The 15,990-nt window shown below is 42.0% G+C and overlaps 1 protein-coding gene across 1 annotated transcript in view; it reads right to left on the reverse strand.

Moving 5' to 3' along the window:
* The window catches only part of MYO16 (myosin XVI), a 599,120-nt gene that overhangs the window by 97,176 nt on the left and 485,954 nt on the right, over positions 1–15,990 (reverse strand). The window contains exons 28-30 of the mRNA XM_075562598.1: positions 11,762–11,858; positions 3,780–4,026; positions 1,573–1,844 (exon numbers count right to left, since the gene is read on the reverse strand). Of these exons, the coding sequence (XP_075418713.1) occupies positions 1,573–1,844; positions 3,780–4,026; positions 11,762–11,858 (616 nt within the window). The remainder of the gene's footprint in view (positions 1–1,572; positions 1,845–3,779; positions 4,027–11,761; positions 11,859–15,990) is intronic.

Here is a 15,990-nt window from a genome sequence, read left to right on the forward strand (position 1 = left end):
TCATTTTCTTCTTCTGTATTTTTATATGCCTGTCTCATTCAGGAACCAAAATAATTTTGCATAATCCTATGCTCAAATATTATTCTCTACGGAGGCCTCTCTAGCGATTCTATTTGGAATGTCAACCCCCATTGTACACTACCATCCTTCATTCTAGTTCATGTCTCTCTACTGTCTTCTTCTAAAAGACTCCACTTGGTGTTTACCATCTGTATTCCTCCACAGCAATAGAAATTCCATGAGGCACAGATATTTTTGTCTGCTTTTGTTCACTCTTGTATCCTCTGGCTATTGAGTAGAGTCTACCACCAAACTAAACCAAACTTACTTCCATCAAGTCCATGCAAACCCATAGCAACTCTATAGGATTGGATTGAATTGTTCTTGTGTTTCTGAAACTGTAACTCGTTACCTGAGTGGAAAGTCCTGTCTTTCTCCCTAGGAGAGGGCTGAGGGGTTTTGAACTGCTGACCTTATGGTTAATAGCCCAATGCATAACTAAATAAGAACTACGCCGTCGAGGTTCTAGGTTCCAACACAGTAGGTGGTGAATACAATCTGTTAAATGAGCCCTGATGGCATAGAGTCTTGCTAGTTAGGTTGCTAACCTTAAGGTCCACTGTTTGAATCTACCAGCGGCTCAGAGGGATAAAAGATGAGGCTTTCTGCTCACATGATGTTTTGCAACCCAAAGAGGAAATTCTACCCTGTGTTTTAGGGTTGCTATGAGTCAGAGTTGACATGATGGCAGTGCAGTTTTGAGTTAGCGTTAACTGAGTGACTGAATTTGTATTCAACTAAGGTGGCATAGTGGTTACCTGTTGGGTTTCTAACCACAGGGAGAGCAGTTCTAAACCACCAGCCACTCTGAGGGAGAAAGATAAGGCTTTGTGTTCTGGTAAAGGGTTCCAGTCTTGGAAACCCAGAGGGGCCATTCTTCCCTGCCGTATAGGGCTTCTGTGAGTCAGAATGGACTTACTATCAGGCGGTGAGTTGAGGAGGACTTCTTCATTAAACAAAGACAATGCTAGTGAGTTATGGAGATTTTAGAGAGAATACTATTGTTTTCCCTTTTAAAGTCAATTATTTCCAAACCACTAATGCTGGATGGCATGATCTAGTCCCCAAAGTTTCACTAACTGAATTTTGCTGTATAATTATTCTCCGCTGTGTGAATCATTCGCTTCCCATGTGATAAAGTGGGCGTCATTTTTAACTAGGCTGTGAGAACAGGAAGGCCCGATGAAAGTTTTACCTTTTCATTAGTGAACGTCCCGTGTCGTAGTGACTACATTTGTGGATCGTTCTGGTTTCAGGCTGCGCATTCAGGGCTGAGGTGGCGATGGGAGTTAAGCAAATGATGTATAAGGAGCTTTTCCCTAAGAGGCTTAGACCTTTGAATAAACATTATTTATATTTAATGATTAAAGAGCTGCCGGCAAGCCAACAATTAGATTTATTTCTATTAAAAATATATTAGAGCAACAATACTGCTTGGGGGCACTTAAAGACCGGAAGTCAGAACATCAATAAACCCCGGCAATGCTATGTTCACATTCGCTTTTAGCTAACCTTCATTAGCTGTTTCCTTCGCGGCTGCTGACAAGCAGGCACTCACCGCCTCATAAGAGGCACTCAGCCGGGTGTTGGGGTCTCTCTTTGGCTTGGGCGGAGGCTGTTTCCTTGGTGATGGCAGGCTACTGTTGTCCTCCATGCTGAACACGGAGTGGAGGGAAGGAGACCTGCCAGAGGATCCCGCCACAAACTGGACCAGGCTGTCCACGGCTATCGGAACTGGGACGGCGCCGAATTGGAAATGCGTGGGTCCACACTTGTCCTCAGCTCTTAGAAGGAAACACACACACACAGCACCACAGGAAGAGATGCCCGGATGCATTATTCAAATGATGACAGCGAAGCTGCTCAAGCACACGTAATAACAGCTCTTTGGTAAACAGTCTGCCCCCCGCCCCCTCCTGCTGTGGCGAGATGGATGCGTGGGCCCTTCTCTGGTGATGAAGGAATCCAGAGAAAGAAGCCCTGATCGGCTGGCCCCTGCTTCGCCATTAATGAGGACATTGGCCATTCATTAGGATTACTCTCTGATTCTCTCACAAACATTCCCTAAGTAGTGTCACATTTTCTATCAGGCATTCGCCGGATGAATCTTTCATACTTGAATTATTAAGCAAATCAAAAATCCAGAATTTCAATCTGAATGATAATTTCTGGGCAATTCATCTTCATAGAGAGTTACTGATGCATCACATGTGGGAGCTCATCACCATTTCCCCATGCAAAGGGAGGGCAGACTGTACTTACCACTCTGTGAGGTTTATACTTTGGCTTTCCTCTGTTCTCTCTTTTGTCTTGCCATAGCCAACCTATCAGCGATAATTTATATGCAAAACTATATATATATCCTATGTACACAGGCAAGATTGCCTGTGACTCCATCTGATTGACCAGCGCCAAGTGCACTGCCGGCATTCCATAGATAGACAGATAATTCTTCCGTTAATTTTACATCAGGCCAATACATCCATAATCAAATTGAGAAACCAGAGTGGCTGTTTAGTTCCAGCCGAGAAAATGATAAATATTATTCTGGAAGTGGCCTGAAATTAATAGTTATCAGGTTTAAAAATGCCTTCTGGCTTTACATGCCAATGTTGTCAGACATTAACTAGATGCCACCGTGTATTAATTCTACCAGGAGTTTCCAGAGCCTTTGCTTTTATAATTATATATTTGTCTGGCACCGCACCAACAGGGCTGGAATCTACCACAAGACAGAGCCCGATGCCCCTGTAGTCAATGAAGTAGCTGGAGAGGCAAGCCTGGCACTCGGCGGATAATTTGTTTTCCCTATAATGTTTAATTACAGTTTTCTGTACAAAGGTTTTTTTTTCAGTATTTAATCACTGAGATAGTTGAAGCTAATTAACCAGAGACACATCGCCATTTTCGCTTTAATAAAAAAATCAGTTGACATAGGCATTAGAGGCAAAGGGGAGTCATTTTCAGGGAGAAATAACTAGGACACTAACAGTTTCCTATGGAAAAATAAACCACCTCCCTGACAAGTGAATTAGATTCAACATAAACAGGCTGCTGCCCCTCCTGGGAGGGTTCCTGCTCCCCCAGGTGCCCACATCCTTCTGGGTGGAGGAGGTATGCGAATGGAGAAGGGCCAGTTTGTCTTTACATTTCTATTCCAGTTTCAGCATTCAAAGTGTACTTTGAGATAAAACGCTTCATTCCCACCCCCCAGGCATTCTATTCTGCCCCCCCTCAAAAAAGTGACAGTTTAGGAAGGGGATTCTAATAGATATGAACAACATACTGATCCCACTCTTATTTTTTTAAAATATTTTCAGAGTAGCTTGTCAAGTTTTATTGTTCAGACGGCTGGAACTTCCTATAAGTTGGCCTCATAGGAATCAACGTCATATCAAAACTCCAAAAGCCAGCCACGGGAATGCAGAAATATGAGATGCTTGATAATTCTCAAGCATTCTCGCAATAGTAAGGGATGCCAACCCTGTAAGTATTGCACAGGATGGCGTCAACAGAGAGCATCTTTTTCACTTAAGAAACACACCGGACAAGCAGGCTTCTAGATGATTGCAAAGTTTCAAATAACAAACCAGGCGTGAATGCCTGTTCCCGGAACTGCTGTCCTAGTTGACTGAACTTTGCATTTAGAGCTATCAGAATCCTCCTGACGCCATTGGATCAATCACAAAGATAATTAAAGTTGCATGTTATCTCCATACCTCTTGGTTCCTTCCTCTTGTTTGTTCCTGGCCTCTAGCTTGTCTTTATGATAAGTGGCATTCACTTCATTCCGCAGCCGGTCGTTTTCCCGGGCAATGTCGGAAGCATTCTGAATGACCAGGGCATCATAGGTTTTCAGGCCCATGTCCTCTGTGTTCTGTAGAAAGCTATTGATGGAAGTAACCTCTTGCTGCTTGACGCTCACTTTCTGAAGCAGGTGCTGGCGTGCTAGAAATCCTCTTATAACTTTCCAACAAACAAAACAAAACAAACACCATTGGTCAGAGAAGCAAAGGTGAAACACAGACACACCTGAACAAAATTCGCAGTGCGTGGATAGCTATACAGTTAAACGATAAGACAAATCCAATCAAGCACCAGAGTTCCCTACCATATTCTAGTGTCATATTAAAAAGGTATCTGATTTCATACTGACACCTGAAGGGTACAATAACCACCACAACAACCATAAACACCGAGCATGTGAATGAAGTCTGGCAGGCGACGCTGATGACACTGCTTCTCCGTCCTCTTGGTAAACCAGGAGAGACAATGACGAACTGGGCACCAGTCATTGCTACAAAGAGCTGGAGGCAAACCTTCAGAGATTCGGGGGTGGGGGGAGGTGACTGTGACTGGGTCACTTGGGCACGAGCCGATCCCATAGGATGTCAGATCATTACACAAACGGCCAGGCCTGTGGGATTATGCTTGGAACATAGCACGGATATAGTGTTTCTAAGGTGATTTGTGTTTTAGAAAAACGAACATTCCTTTACGACTCTGAAAATAGCCTACGCAGAAAAGCACGGTGTTCTTCCTGCTCTCTTGAAGAAGTAAACACAGAAAAACGTGTGCAACCTGGGGAAGCCAGCGTGTGAAAATGCTTTGAAAATGGTAGTGCATGCCATATCATACACTCGAGAGCATAAGGACCATTGTTAGACACACTACTAGTTCATTTGACATCACATATTAAATGCCGTCCATTTTTCAGTCTTACTAATATCATATAATAATTATTCATATCATATGTAATAATGACATAACACAGTCATCCTCCACTATCCTGAGGTGCTCTGTTCCAAAACACACTCCCTCTTAAGCCAGAAGTACCAGATAGTATCAACTGATATATATATATATATATATGTATATATATATATATATAATTTTATACATATACATGAAAGAGTTTGATTTATAAAGGAACAGTAACTTATACAATGGAACATATACTTTAGTATACTGTAATAAAATTACATGAATGGGATAGCAGCAAGGTGCCTAGTGTCATTAAGCTATGCACTCATTTAACATTTTTAGAGTGTGAAACTGCAGAAAGTGAAATTGCAGAATAAGAGGGGATTGTTCTATATGCCAAGGAGCCTGGTGATGTGGTGGTTATGAGTTGGGCTGTTAACTGCAAGGTCAGCAGTTTGAAATCACCAGGCAGCTCTTTGGGAGAAAGACAAGACTTTCTACTTCTGCCAACTGCTAGATTCTCAGAAATTCACAGGGGCAGCTCTACCCTCGTCAGTAGGGGCCCTATGAGTCAGAATTGATTCAATGGCAGTGACTGAGTGAGAGCTGTATATCCCAACAGAGCCCTGGCATTGGAATGGTTAACTATTGGATGGCTAACCACAAGGTCAGTAGTTCAAACTCACTAGCCTTTCAGCAAGAGAAAGATGAGGCTCTCCACACCCTATGGAGCAGTTACAGGGTTGCGAGGAGGCAGACTCATAGCAATGGGTGTTTGCAAAGAAAGAGAAGCTTAGTGAGACTAAGGAAAGGTCTCCAGGTGGACAATCTGTAAGTGACTGACCGAGCTGGGCTTCAAATCTCTCTCCTTGTAATAATGCCACACTCCAATCTCTTCGCCATGGAAATGTGATCCCTAGCCCTCTGTAGAGCTCTGGGACCCAAAGAGGATGCACTAGGGAAACAAGTTTGTGACCAACACGTGGAAGAACTTCTTAACGAATGGACTCAGCTGTTTTCTGAGAAAAGGAGGCCTCTTTTCAGCAATGCTCAGAATTCTGATGGGGCTCTATCACCTTCACGATGTGATCCGTACAATGCCCCTCTTCAAATTACAGGAAGATCTACGAATTCAGTGAAAACCAATCTATGTAGCAACGACACTTTACTCTTTTTGCCTTTAGTCCCGGGGGGGGGGAGGTGGTGTGGCTCTGTGAACATTAAGTGATTTAAAATACGAGGGGGTACCACCCCCCCAAAAAACCCCGAATTTTTTCAAAGCTATGTATTTAATTTTTTTTTACAAAACAACATTATCACCTTCAAAATACTCTCCATTACACTTAATACATTTGTCAAATCTTTGATTCCGTTCTTGAAAACCATTTTTCTCATCTGTTTGGATGGTTGACAGGACCTCCCTCATTTTTTTTCTTTACTTCTTCTGCATCGTCAAATCCCTTTCCTTTCCTGACCCTCTTAATTTTCAGAAACAAATAAAGAGTTGCACAGATCGAGGCCAGGTGAGTAAGGTGCACAGGGCGAGAGAGGCATGCTATATTTTTGCTCAAAACTGGCACACCGAGATGGCCTCGTGAGTGGGTACATTGTCGTGGTGGCAAAAGCAGTCCCCTGTCTCCCACAAATCAGGCCTTTTTTGTCACATAGAAAGCAATGTTAAGCAATCTTTTCAAACCCTCTTAAAATTTAGAGGCCAAATAGAAAGCTTGATGAACAGTCTGACTTGGAACAAACACCAAATGCACTATCCACCTCACATCAAACAAGTAACTGAGCATCATCTTGATCTTTGATTTCACTTGATGAATTTTGGGGGGCGGTGGTGTCTTCCACTCACTGAAATGATGTTTGCTTTCAGGGTTGTGAGAATAGCACCATGTCTTTTTGCCAGCAATGACCTTCAAAAAAAAGTCTGGGGCGACTCAGTTGTTTTTTTTCAAGCCTCAGAGTTGTTTTTTTCAAAGCAAGGCATGTTTCCACTTGATGTTTTTTCTGGTCAGTCAGTAACCGAGGGACTAATTTTGTAGCGACCCTTCTCATTCCAAAATCTTCCATTAAAATTCTCTGAAGCCAGCTCCAGCATAGTCCAGATAACGTCCCCATCTCTTCAATGATCCATCGTTGGTCTTTGAACACAAGTGCACCGAATTTTGTCAACATTTTCATCCGTTGGGGAAGCTGATGGACTTCCAGAATGAGGTTTGTCACCAAGCAGCATTTCACCTTTTTTGAAAGGAGAAAACCACTCATACACTTGAGGTTTTCCCATACTGCTGACCTTGTAAGCTGTGTTCAACATCACAACCGTTTCTGCAGCATCTTTCCTGAGCAGGAAATGAAATTTCACAGCTGTATGCCATTCTCTTAAATTGGCCATTAAAAAAAAACAACCCCAAACACCTTCCCTCCCCGAGGTCTGAGTGAACCTGCTTTTATAAAAAAATTCACTGTGATCAGAGAAAAACTTCCCAGGTGATGCCACTAGGTGCACTCTCTCAAAGCAAGGTGTTAGTTGCCTGCCTAGGCTGAAAAAAAGGCATACTATGAAAGCCCCGCCCTGGGGAGCTTTGTTTCCAGTTTTTTTTTGGGGGGTGCCCCCTCCTATTCCTTGGGTATACAAGAACTAATGTGTGGGCCGTTTAAACAATCCATTTTGATGCCTGTTTGATTACAGGGTGGAAAGCTGATCACAACTTATCCTACTATAGTTTCAGAGGAAAATAATATGCAGATTTCTAAAATGCGTAAGGCTTTATTTTTTTTTCAGATGGCAATACCAAATGTTTTGTTACTTTTTAATGCAAAATGGTATGAGGTTAACTCATACAGTCAAGCTAAAATAATCTACAGGGGGTAAAATGGCAAAAGGTACGATCAGACTTTTGGAAAAATGAGACGTAGGATGAAAGAACATCCAGAAATCTTAACGACATGAAAGGTATGGTGAGAGAAGCAAAAAACCCCAAACCTTAAACTGGCCTGTTCATTTTCTCATTCTTGTTATTGTTAAAAGAAAGAGAGAGCCTTTTGGAAGGGTGAAGGTGAAGTGTATTCAAGATGTTGAATCTGTTGGTATAAACCTTGTAGGGAAGGTTAAGGTGCACTTGTCAGACAGACTTGACCCTCACTAAAGCCAAGCTATTCATTGACTTCATATTCACCCAGGGACACCCACTGTCCTTGATCTAAGGAATTCCATTTTCTCACACTCTTTCTACACTAGCAGCCTTGAACTGCTTTAAAATTTTATGCCACTTGCTAAAAATTGACATTGTGATAAAAGACAGTTAATAAATATGCATTTACCACAAACAGACATTGATATTTATTTTCTTCCTGAACACGTCAATGCTAACTAGCCTCCCACTGGGTTAAAGTCTTAATTTCCTGTCACTTCTCCACCTAGGATGAGATGAACATATATAGTCAGAAAGAAAACTTCTGGTAGGCATAATTTACATGCTTCTTTTAACTTTTTTTCACCCCAAAATTGACCAAGTGGAAAAAACAACACATTAGAACCTTTCAAAACCTAGAAATCAGACCAGATGATATAAATTTTGAATAAATTTATATTAGAAAATGCATTTAAGGAAGAATTCCAGGAGAAGTAAAAATAAAAATCAATAATAAATGCCTTGCCTTTCAGAGCCTGTCATTTAAAATATGCTTTTATATCCATTCTCTCATTTATACAATATGAAATTACATTTTAAAAATCTTCTCTCTTTTTTTTTAAACCATTCTCAATTTTTTATCTTGAGGGGTGAATAGGTAATCAGAGTTCTCTCTTTTTTTTTTCTCCTTCAATCACAGGTCAGCTGGGCAGAGCAACTTAGTCTTTGTTACAGAATAGAATAAAATCCTCTAGAGAGCAGCCTTGATGGATGATGGGGTATAAATTCTTCTAATGATATTTAAGAAAGTTTCTATAAGAACATGTGATACCCTGTACGCTTATCTATAATAACATCATATTAAATGGGACTTTGTTCCAGTTTCGGCTGAAGCTGCAAATATAGGTTCTGAATCTGATGATTCATGAGGCCGGCCATATGCCATCAAGAGAGCATGTTTACCTGCTTCTCTTGTGAAGTCCTTGTATCCTACACTGGTGCATGGAGCGCTAGCCCCGCAAACAGGAATCGCACAGAAAATGGTCCACAAATAAATTGGTCTTTGGCCGAAGCCTGCCACTGCCACTGCCACTGAGAATGTAAGTGGAAACAAGGCAGAGGCCCGAGTGTCATAAACCAGGTTGAGGTCATCTTTACCGAGCTGCTGATGGGCCCCCTCTCCTTGCCCAAAGCTTCTGCCCTCCCCATCTTCTGATTTTTGTCCCCCCGGGACTGGTGAAAATGGCATAAAGAGACCACAGTAAGAACTAGATACCTGGAGCTGTGAGATCTGAAAAGTCTAAGGGCAGCAGCTGGCAGTTCATGCCAGGCTGTTCAATGGTGCGTAGGCTCTGTTGGGGAGAAGCAATAGGATGAGGGGGCCACACGTTTGAATCTTGGGCCACCAGTTTGTCAAGAAACAGATACCTCCTTGGAGTTATCTCTTGAGTGAGCCACAAGCCCCTGACCAAGCGTGTGCCTGGGATGGGCAAGCTGGTGCCCAAAAGGCAATTCCAAGAGGCCAGTCCAAGGAGAGGTCTTGCCAGTTCTGAGACTGAGGGAAGCCCAGGCATGCTCCTGAATGCGAAACGAGTCAGTTAAGATCTTGGCCAGCAGAAACCAGTGCCAGATTGCCCTGGTGCCAGTCAGGGAAGCTTGCTCCTCCCCCTACTGCTCTCTCCTTTCTTCAGCTTTTCAGATGCCAGAGGAACCCTCCAGAAGTGGAGGAAGTGCTAGGCTTCAGGGCTGACAAATATGATTTCCTCTCTCCCAGGGAATTTTCCAGACTAAAGCCTGCCTAGTCTGAGTCATAAGGAAATTTTGAATTTGAAATGTGATTCCAAATTGTGATCACTTCTTTATCTAGAAAGGGTAACATTTAAACTGGCACTGTTGAAGAGACTAAATTATAGGAGGACTTTAAAAAATCATTTTATGAGTTCATACAACTCTTATCACTATCCATCCATCCATCCATCCATCCATCCATCCATCCATCCATCCATCCATCCATTGTGTCAAGCTCATTTATACATATGTTGCCATTATCATTCTCAAAATATTTGCTTTCTACTTGAGCCCTTGGTATCAGCTCCTCATTTTTCCCCTCCCTTCCCACTCCCCACTCCCCCATGAACCCTTCATAATTTATAAAATTATTATTATTTTGTCATACCTTACACCATCTGACATCTCCCTTCACACACTCCTCTGCTGTCTGTCCCCCAGGGAGGCCTTTCTCCCTCACCTTCCCTCCACCTTCCCATATAGGAGGGCTTTTTGTTACCAGAAGATGACTGGAAATATTATGGAACCCCCCTGGAAATTTCAGGTGTGTGCCCAAACACACCCCACAGAGGCTGAAGTAAACAGAGGCATGGACTGAATAATACTGATTTCTGAGTCTTATGAGGTATGATTCTTAGATCCACTGGTACACATACATCAGAGAGCTAAATTCATTACAATCATTACTGACAGCCATCGTGTTGACTCTGACTTAAGGACAGTGTGGAATTGCTTCTTTTGTGTTTTCTAAGGCTCTCACAAAGTTTATGGGAGCAGAAAGTCTAGCTCTTAATGAGTAGCCAGAGGAGTCAAACCACTGACCTTGCAGTTAGCAGCCTAATGCACACCCACTGTGCCACGAGGGCTGCTCTCATGGCAACCAGTCCTGCTGAAAGCTAGCACACCGATTTTTGCTCCCTGACACCCCCTAGCCCCCAGCCCTGTGGTTCTTCTTTAAATCGTACAGCACTGCTGTTAAAAAATACAATTATATTACGAAAACCTATTGAGCCTGGAAGTTTTATTTGAGGCATAGTTGTTGTTGTTCTTAAACATATATCCCGCTTAGTGTTCACTTGACTTTAACCGACAACAAAATGAAAGGGACAATTTTTCTATGTCAAAGTGGACAGATGTTATCGACTGTCAAACACAACCCTCCATATGTCAGCACGTCACAGAGAAAACAAATGAAGACAAGGCTTTCTCTCAAGCACGTCTTACTGCCATGGAGTGAATGCTGACTCAAGAGCGAGTCTTTGCGGGTGTCCAATATTGTAACTGTTTATGGGAGCAGAAAGCCCCATCTTTCTCCCTCGGGACCATTTGTGGTTTCGAACTGCCAGCCACGAGGACTGCAGCTCGGGATGTAACCACAACACCAACAGGCCTCCTAAGGCATATATAGAATTATATAAAAGGTTGCTAAGTGGATTTTGGTTTGCACTTTCATTGCAAACTGTGTGATATCAGTGGAGTTGACTGAAATGGTCCAGGGTTTGGGTCCACAGTTACGGCCATGTGCCAGAAGGAGGGGTTGACAGGCTCACTGTGGATTCAAAAGAACACTATTATCACCCTGAAAGGATCAGAAAGCACGAGTCTTGTCCAGGTGATAGATGAGAAGGTCTGCAGAGCGTTTTCGAGACTGTAATCTTTATGGGAATAGACCACCGGATCTTTCTCCTTAGGACTTGCTGAGTGGGTTTGAAAAATCCACCTTCCATTTAGAAGCCAATTACTTGATCACTGTCCCACCAGAATTCCTTATTGTCAAGCAAGGGGTCAGGATGTGTATATTTTTCCTTCCAAATTGTGATTTAAGTGGTAATCTGATATTAAATTTAAAACATGAATGAATAGTGGCTGAAGACAGGTTGAAGATCAGATAAATGACAAATGAAATTTTGATTTTTCCTAAACTCCCAAAGAACTATTTAACTGCACGGAGCATCAGGAAATGAACCGAATGGCTCAGCATAAAGTCAATAACACAGCTGTAGTGTTTAAACCTGGGTGGGCACTAAATTATTTTTTACTTAACGACTAGAAAAGATGTTTATAATTATTACCTTTTTGGCAGGTTATAATTTTTTTCTGGAGCTGCAGGCACAAATCATGGAGCTGGTCAGCTTGCCAGTATTTTAAAAACACTTTTCGGACTCCCATCTGAAAATACAAACAGCAGGGAAACTTTTCATAGCAAGAAGATACCAAAATAATGATGGGAAAATAAGCAGGCAAGAAATCTTTCCAGAAGAGGACTAGAAGAGAAAAAGTGAACAAAATTAATTTTGTTTCTTATTTTTTAACCTTATTATATTTAATCAAATATGTAAACGTCTCTTCTGAATAGGTACACTTTCTGGGTATGCACGTAGTCACCAATGTTTGCAAACACCTGCACAATGCAGTTGTGGACTAATGCCATGTAGGATAAAGAGAAAGACGAACCGTGCCGTTTGTTAAAAGGTAAAACCCTCCCCGAAAGAAATTCTCTCATTCCCTGGCAAGGCCCCAATATACCCTTCATTTTCCTCAACTCAATGTAGGGCGGTTGAGTTTTAAAAGCTAAACATAAAACAGGCCTATGCAATTTTGAGCCCCTTTCCACCACACACACTCTGTATTATTATAAACTGAAGGCTGGTAGATTTGCAACTATAGAACTGAAGCACCGAACTCAAAAGCTTCAGCAAATCATCATTGAGCAAGAGGTTTCTCTATGTTTACATGAAGAGCAAGAAGAGACCACAGGAACATATAGAGATTTCGGCACGAGACTGTCAGTTCTGTTTCTCTGCAGAGAAACCCCAGCATGCAACATAGCTCCACACGCTGATATTCATGAAGATAGCTGCAAAAACATCCTTGGATACCCCTAACGATAAGCCACATCATATACTTATTAATAATGTGTGTGTTGTGTTTATTTTCTAAGAAGCCACAGAACAATGAGAGGTGGGAAGAATGCTCTTTGCATCGTAAATGCTCACAGTCTCCCAAAGGAAGCAAACATGAATAGTTACAGACGAGCCCGAGAAATCCTAACATGAAGTGCTGAGGGCACTCCAAGGTGACATTCTATTTGGTGATGGAAAAATACTGCTTAGGCAAATTCTCGTGACATGTTCCTCATCACATCGAGACAAACAAAGCAAGAGGATGACTAACATGTGTACTCCAAAACATCTCTGGGGACAGTCAAATGATAACACCCCATAGCCAACGTCATACTTCACACTGTCACTGGATGCTCACAAGTATACACACACCATTAGCTACTGGAATGGTTTATAGGTCAGAGTTGTCATGTCTTCAGGGTATTTGGCTAGAAATGTTTTATGAACCTTTTCATCTGGAAACTAAGTTTACTCCAAGCATATTTTGTCACTTTCCATTTTGCCATCTAACTCACACACCCCTTAGCCATTCATGTGTTGTCTTAATGAAACCCACAGTTCTGTTGGAGACAAAGGCCTGAATCATGCCTTTTGGTAACCAGGTCAATCCCACAGAGAGCACTTTCCATGGCTGGGCTGGTTCAGGCCCCTCTGGCTGATGAGACGCTCTTCCTCCTTCAGTTGGTTGGAATTTGAAACTATCTCATGAGTAAATGAGTATTAAAAGTTGCTACCTTTTTAAAAAATTGTATTGCCATCCTCTCTCCCTTGTTATTTTCCATAAATTCATAGTCTTTTTATTTTTTTCTTCCAACTGCTGACTTATTTTGGCAGTCAACAGGAAGAACAGTTGGCACTGTCTGTAAGCACCAAAGTACAAGTCTGCGAGACAGGCCTTGGAAGGAGGGAGCATGTCAGCTATCTGTTCATCACAAAATGGGGTATGTCATCCATTGTGGAATCTAAAGCCCAAAGGCAAAATTCCTATGACTCTGGGATCCAAAATCAAATGCAAACATAGTGATGACAGCAAGGCTACAGAGGTGTATAAAATCAATCATAATCATTGAGGATCCCAATACATATAGTAAGAACCCAAAATGAGAAGACCCTTGATCTAGAAATAGGCCACATGGAATCTAGTTCGACACCATTCATTAAGTGGGGGATCCTGCGCAGGAAAGGAGCAGGACTGAATGGCTAAATCTCGCAGAGCGGCATTTCTAACAGCCTTTCATGGCACAGAAGTGTCTAGTATCATACTAAATTTGGGGGAAATAAAAGATACCACTGTCCTCAAGGAGGTATCAATTTAGTCGGGAACATAACAAGAACAAATGCCAAGCTGCCTGTCATGGAGTCAATTTTGACTATTGAGACCCTACAGGATAGAGGTGCCCCTGTGAGTTGCCAAGCCTGTAGCTCTTTATGGGAGTAGAAAGCCTTCTCCCTTGAAGCAGCTGGTTCCTTTAACTTGTTGTGCTTGTGGTAGAGAATAGAAGCAGTGAACACATTCTCATAATAATATCCTCACAATAGACTCATATTTCGGATGGTCAGAGCAATAGTAGAGTTATGTTCAAGGACTACAGTAGCCGAGAAGATGAAGTCATCAAGTCACTCTGAACAGGCCAGGTAGGTTTCACTGAAAAGTACATCATCTCAGTCATTTAAACTGAAGAGATAAACAGAAATTTTCCATGCAGTCTACAGATGCCAGGATGAGATTAATTTGGGATAGAGAAGCTATCATGTGAAAGGCAAGATGAAGAAAAATACAAACCATATGGGGTATCGCTGTGCAGAAAGTGATGGGGGAAGAGGTTAAGTAACTTGTGGCTACATCATGAAGGGCCTTCCTTACAGAATGTCAACATATTTCTTTGAGCAATGGGGATATAGTTGAAAGACCTAAATAGGAGCTGATGGAAATTTTATAAGAATTGTTTTTGAAATTTTATTTGGATTTTAACATTTCCCTGTGAGAACTATGTAGAGAATGGGATGTTAGACAAGGCTTGGTAGGTGCATGGCAAAGCAGACCAGTAGAAAACATTCATCCAGGGTTGGCAAATTCTGCAACTCCTGCTTCTCTGTTGGTCAATATTAATTTTATCTTTTATGAATAAAATTAAACCTCATTTTCATTATCTGATTAAAAAATACTTTTATTTGGGGCTCTTACATCTCTTATCACAATCCATACATTCCTCCAGTGTGTCAAGCACATTTGCACATATGCCACCATCATTTTCAATGCATTCACTTCCCACTTGAAACCCTGATATCAGCTCCTCATTTCTTCCCCCTGCCTCCTCCTCCCACCCTCCCTCATGAACCCTTGATAAGTTATAGATTATCTTTCCCTTATCTTACATCATGCTTCATTGGCTCTCACCCACTTTTCCATTATTCGTCACCCTGGGAGGGGGTTCTAGCCTGATCCTTGTGATCAATTCCCTCTTTCTCCCCCTCCCCAACCCTAATCCTCCTGGTATCTCTTCTCTCCTTGTTGGCCCTGAGGGGTTTATCTATCCTGGGTTCCCTGTGTTGTGGGCTCTTATCTGTAGCAGTGTGCATGCTCTGGTCTAATCCGATTTCTAAGGTAGAATTGAGGTCTTGAGAGTGGGATGAAGGAAGCACCAAAGAACTAGAGGGAAGTTGTGTGTCTTTCATCAGTGCTATACCGCACCCTGACTGGCTCATCTCTTCCCTGTGACCCCTCTGTGAGGGGATGTCCAATTGTCAACAGATGGACATTGGGTCTCCACTCCATGCCCTCCCCCATTTCATTATGTGATTTAAAAATATATATTTACCTTTCTGCTTCCAGAAGAGTTTTTTAACACCTTTCAGTTTTGTTTGTAGAGAATTTAATGAGGGAGCCCCTCTTCTCACCATAGCACACTGTATACTCATCATTCTAAGTATATGAACGGGCTTAAAATGTCATGGAAAAGTCCATTATCTCTCAATCCAATTTTCCCATGAACTTTTCAGAGCCATCCCCCCCATACTTAAATCTGTTGAAAAACATGTTATGAAGCTTCATAAGTTGAAGATAAAGAGAATAGATTCATATTTGAAAACATGAAACATGAGGAATTATTAATTCCTGATGTGAGTCATAGAGACAGATGATGGCTTGTTCTAGGATGGAAATAAAGGCTGATGAAAAAATGGAAACACAAGCTAGACCCTGAAGTCATTCAGCAAGCTGGGAAGAGTTTCTGGAAGGCAGCAGGTCATTGACTTACTCCCGGTGGGAATGAAAAAGGAAAGAAAATGGCCCATCAGAGGGGTGGCCATCACGTCGGGGAGCAAGAATTTAGCAGAATCCTTCTTCTTCCTGGCTAGAATAAAGAAATGAGAAAAAGTGAAACATTCTACAGTATTGT

Source organism: Tenrec ecaudatus, chromosome 11 (assembly GCF_050624435.1).
Source record: "Tenrec ecaudatus isolate mTenEca1 chromosome 11, mTenEca1.hap1, whole genome shotgun sequence".
Classification (NCBI taxonomy): domain Eukaryota; kingdom Metazoa; phylum Chordata; class Mammalia; order Afrosoricida; family Tenrecidae; genus Tenrec; species Tenrec ecaudatus.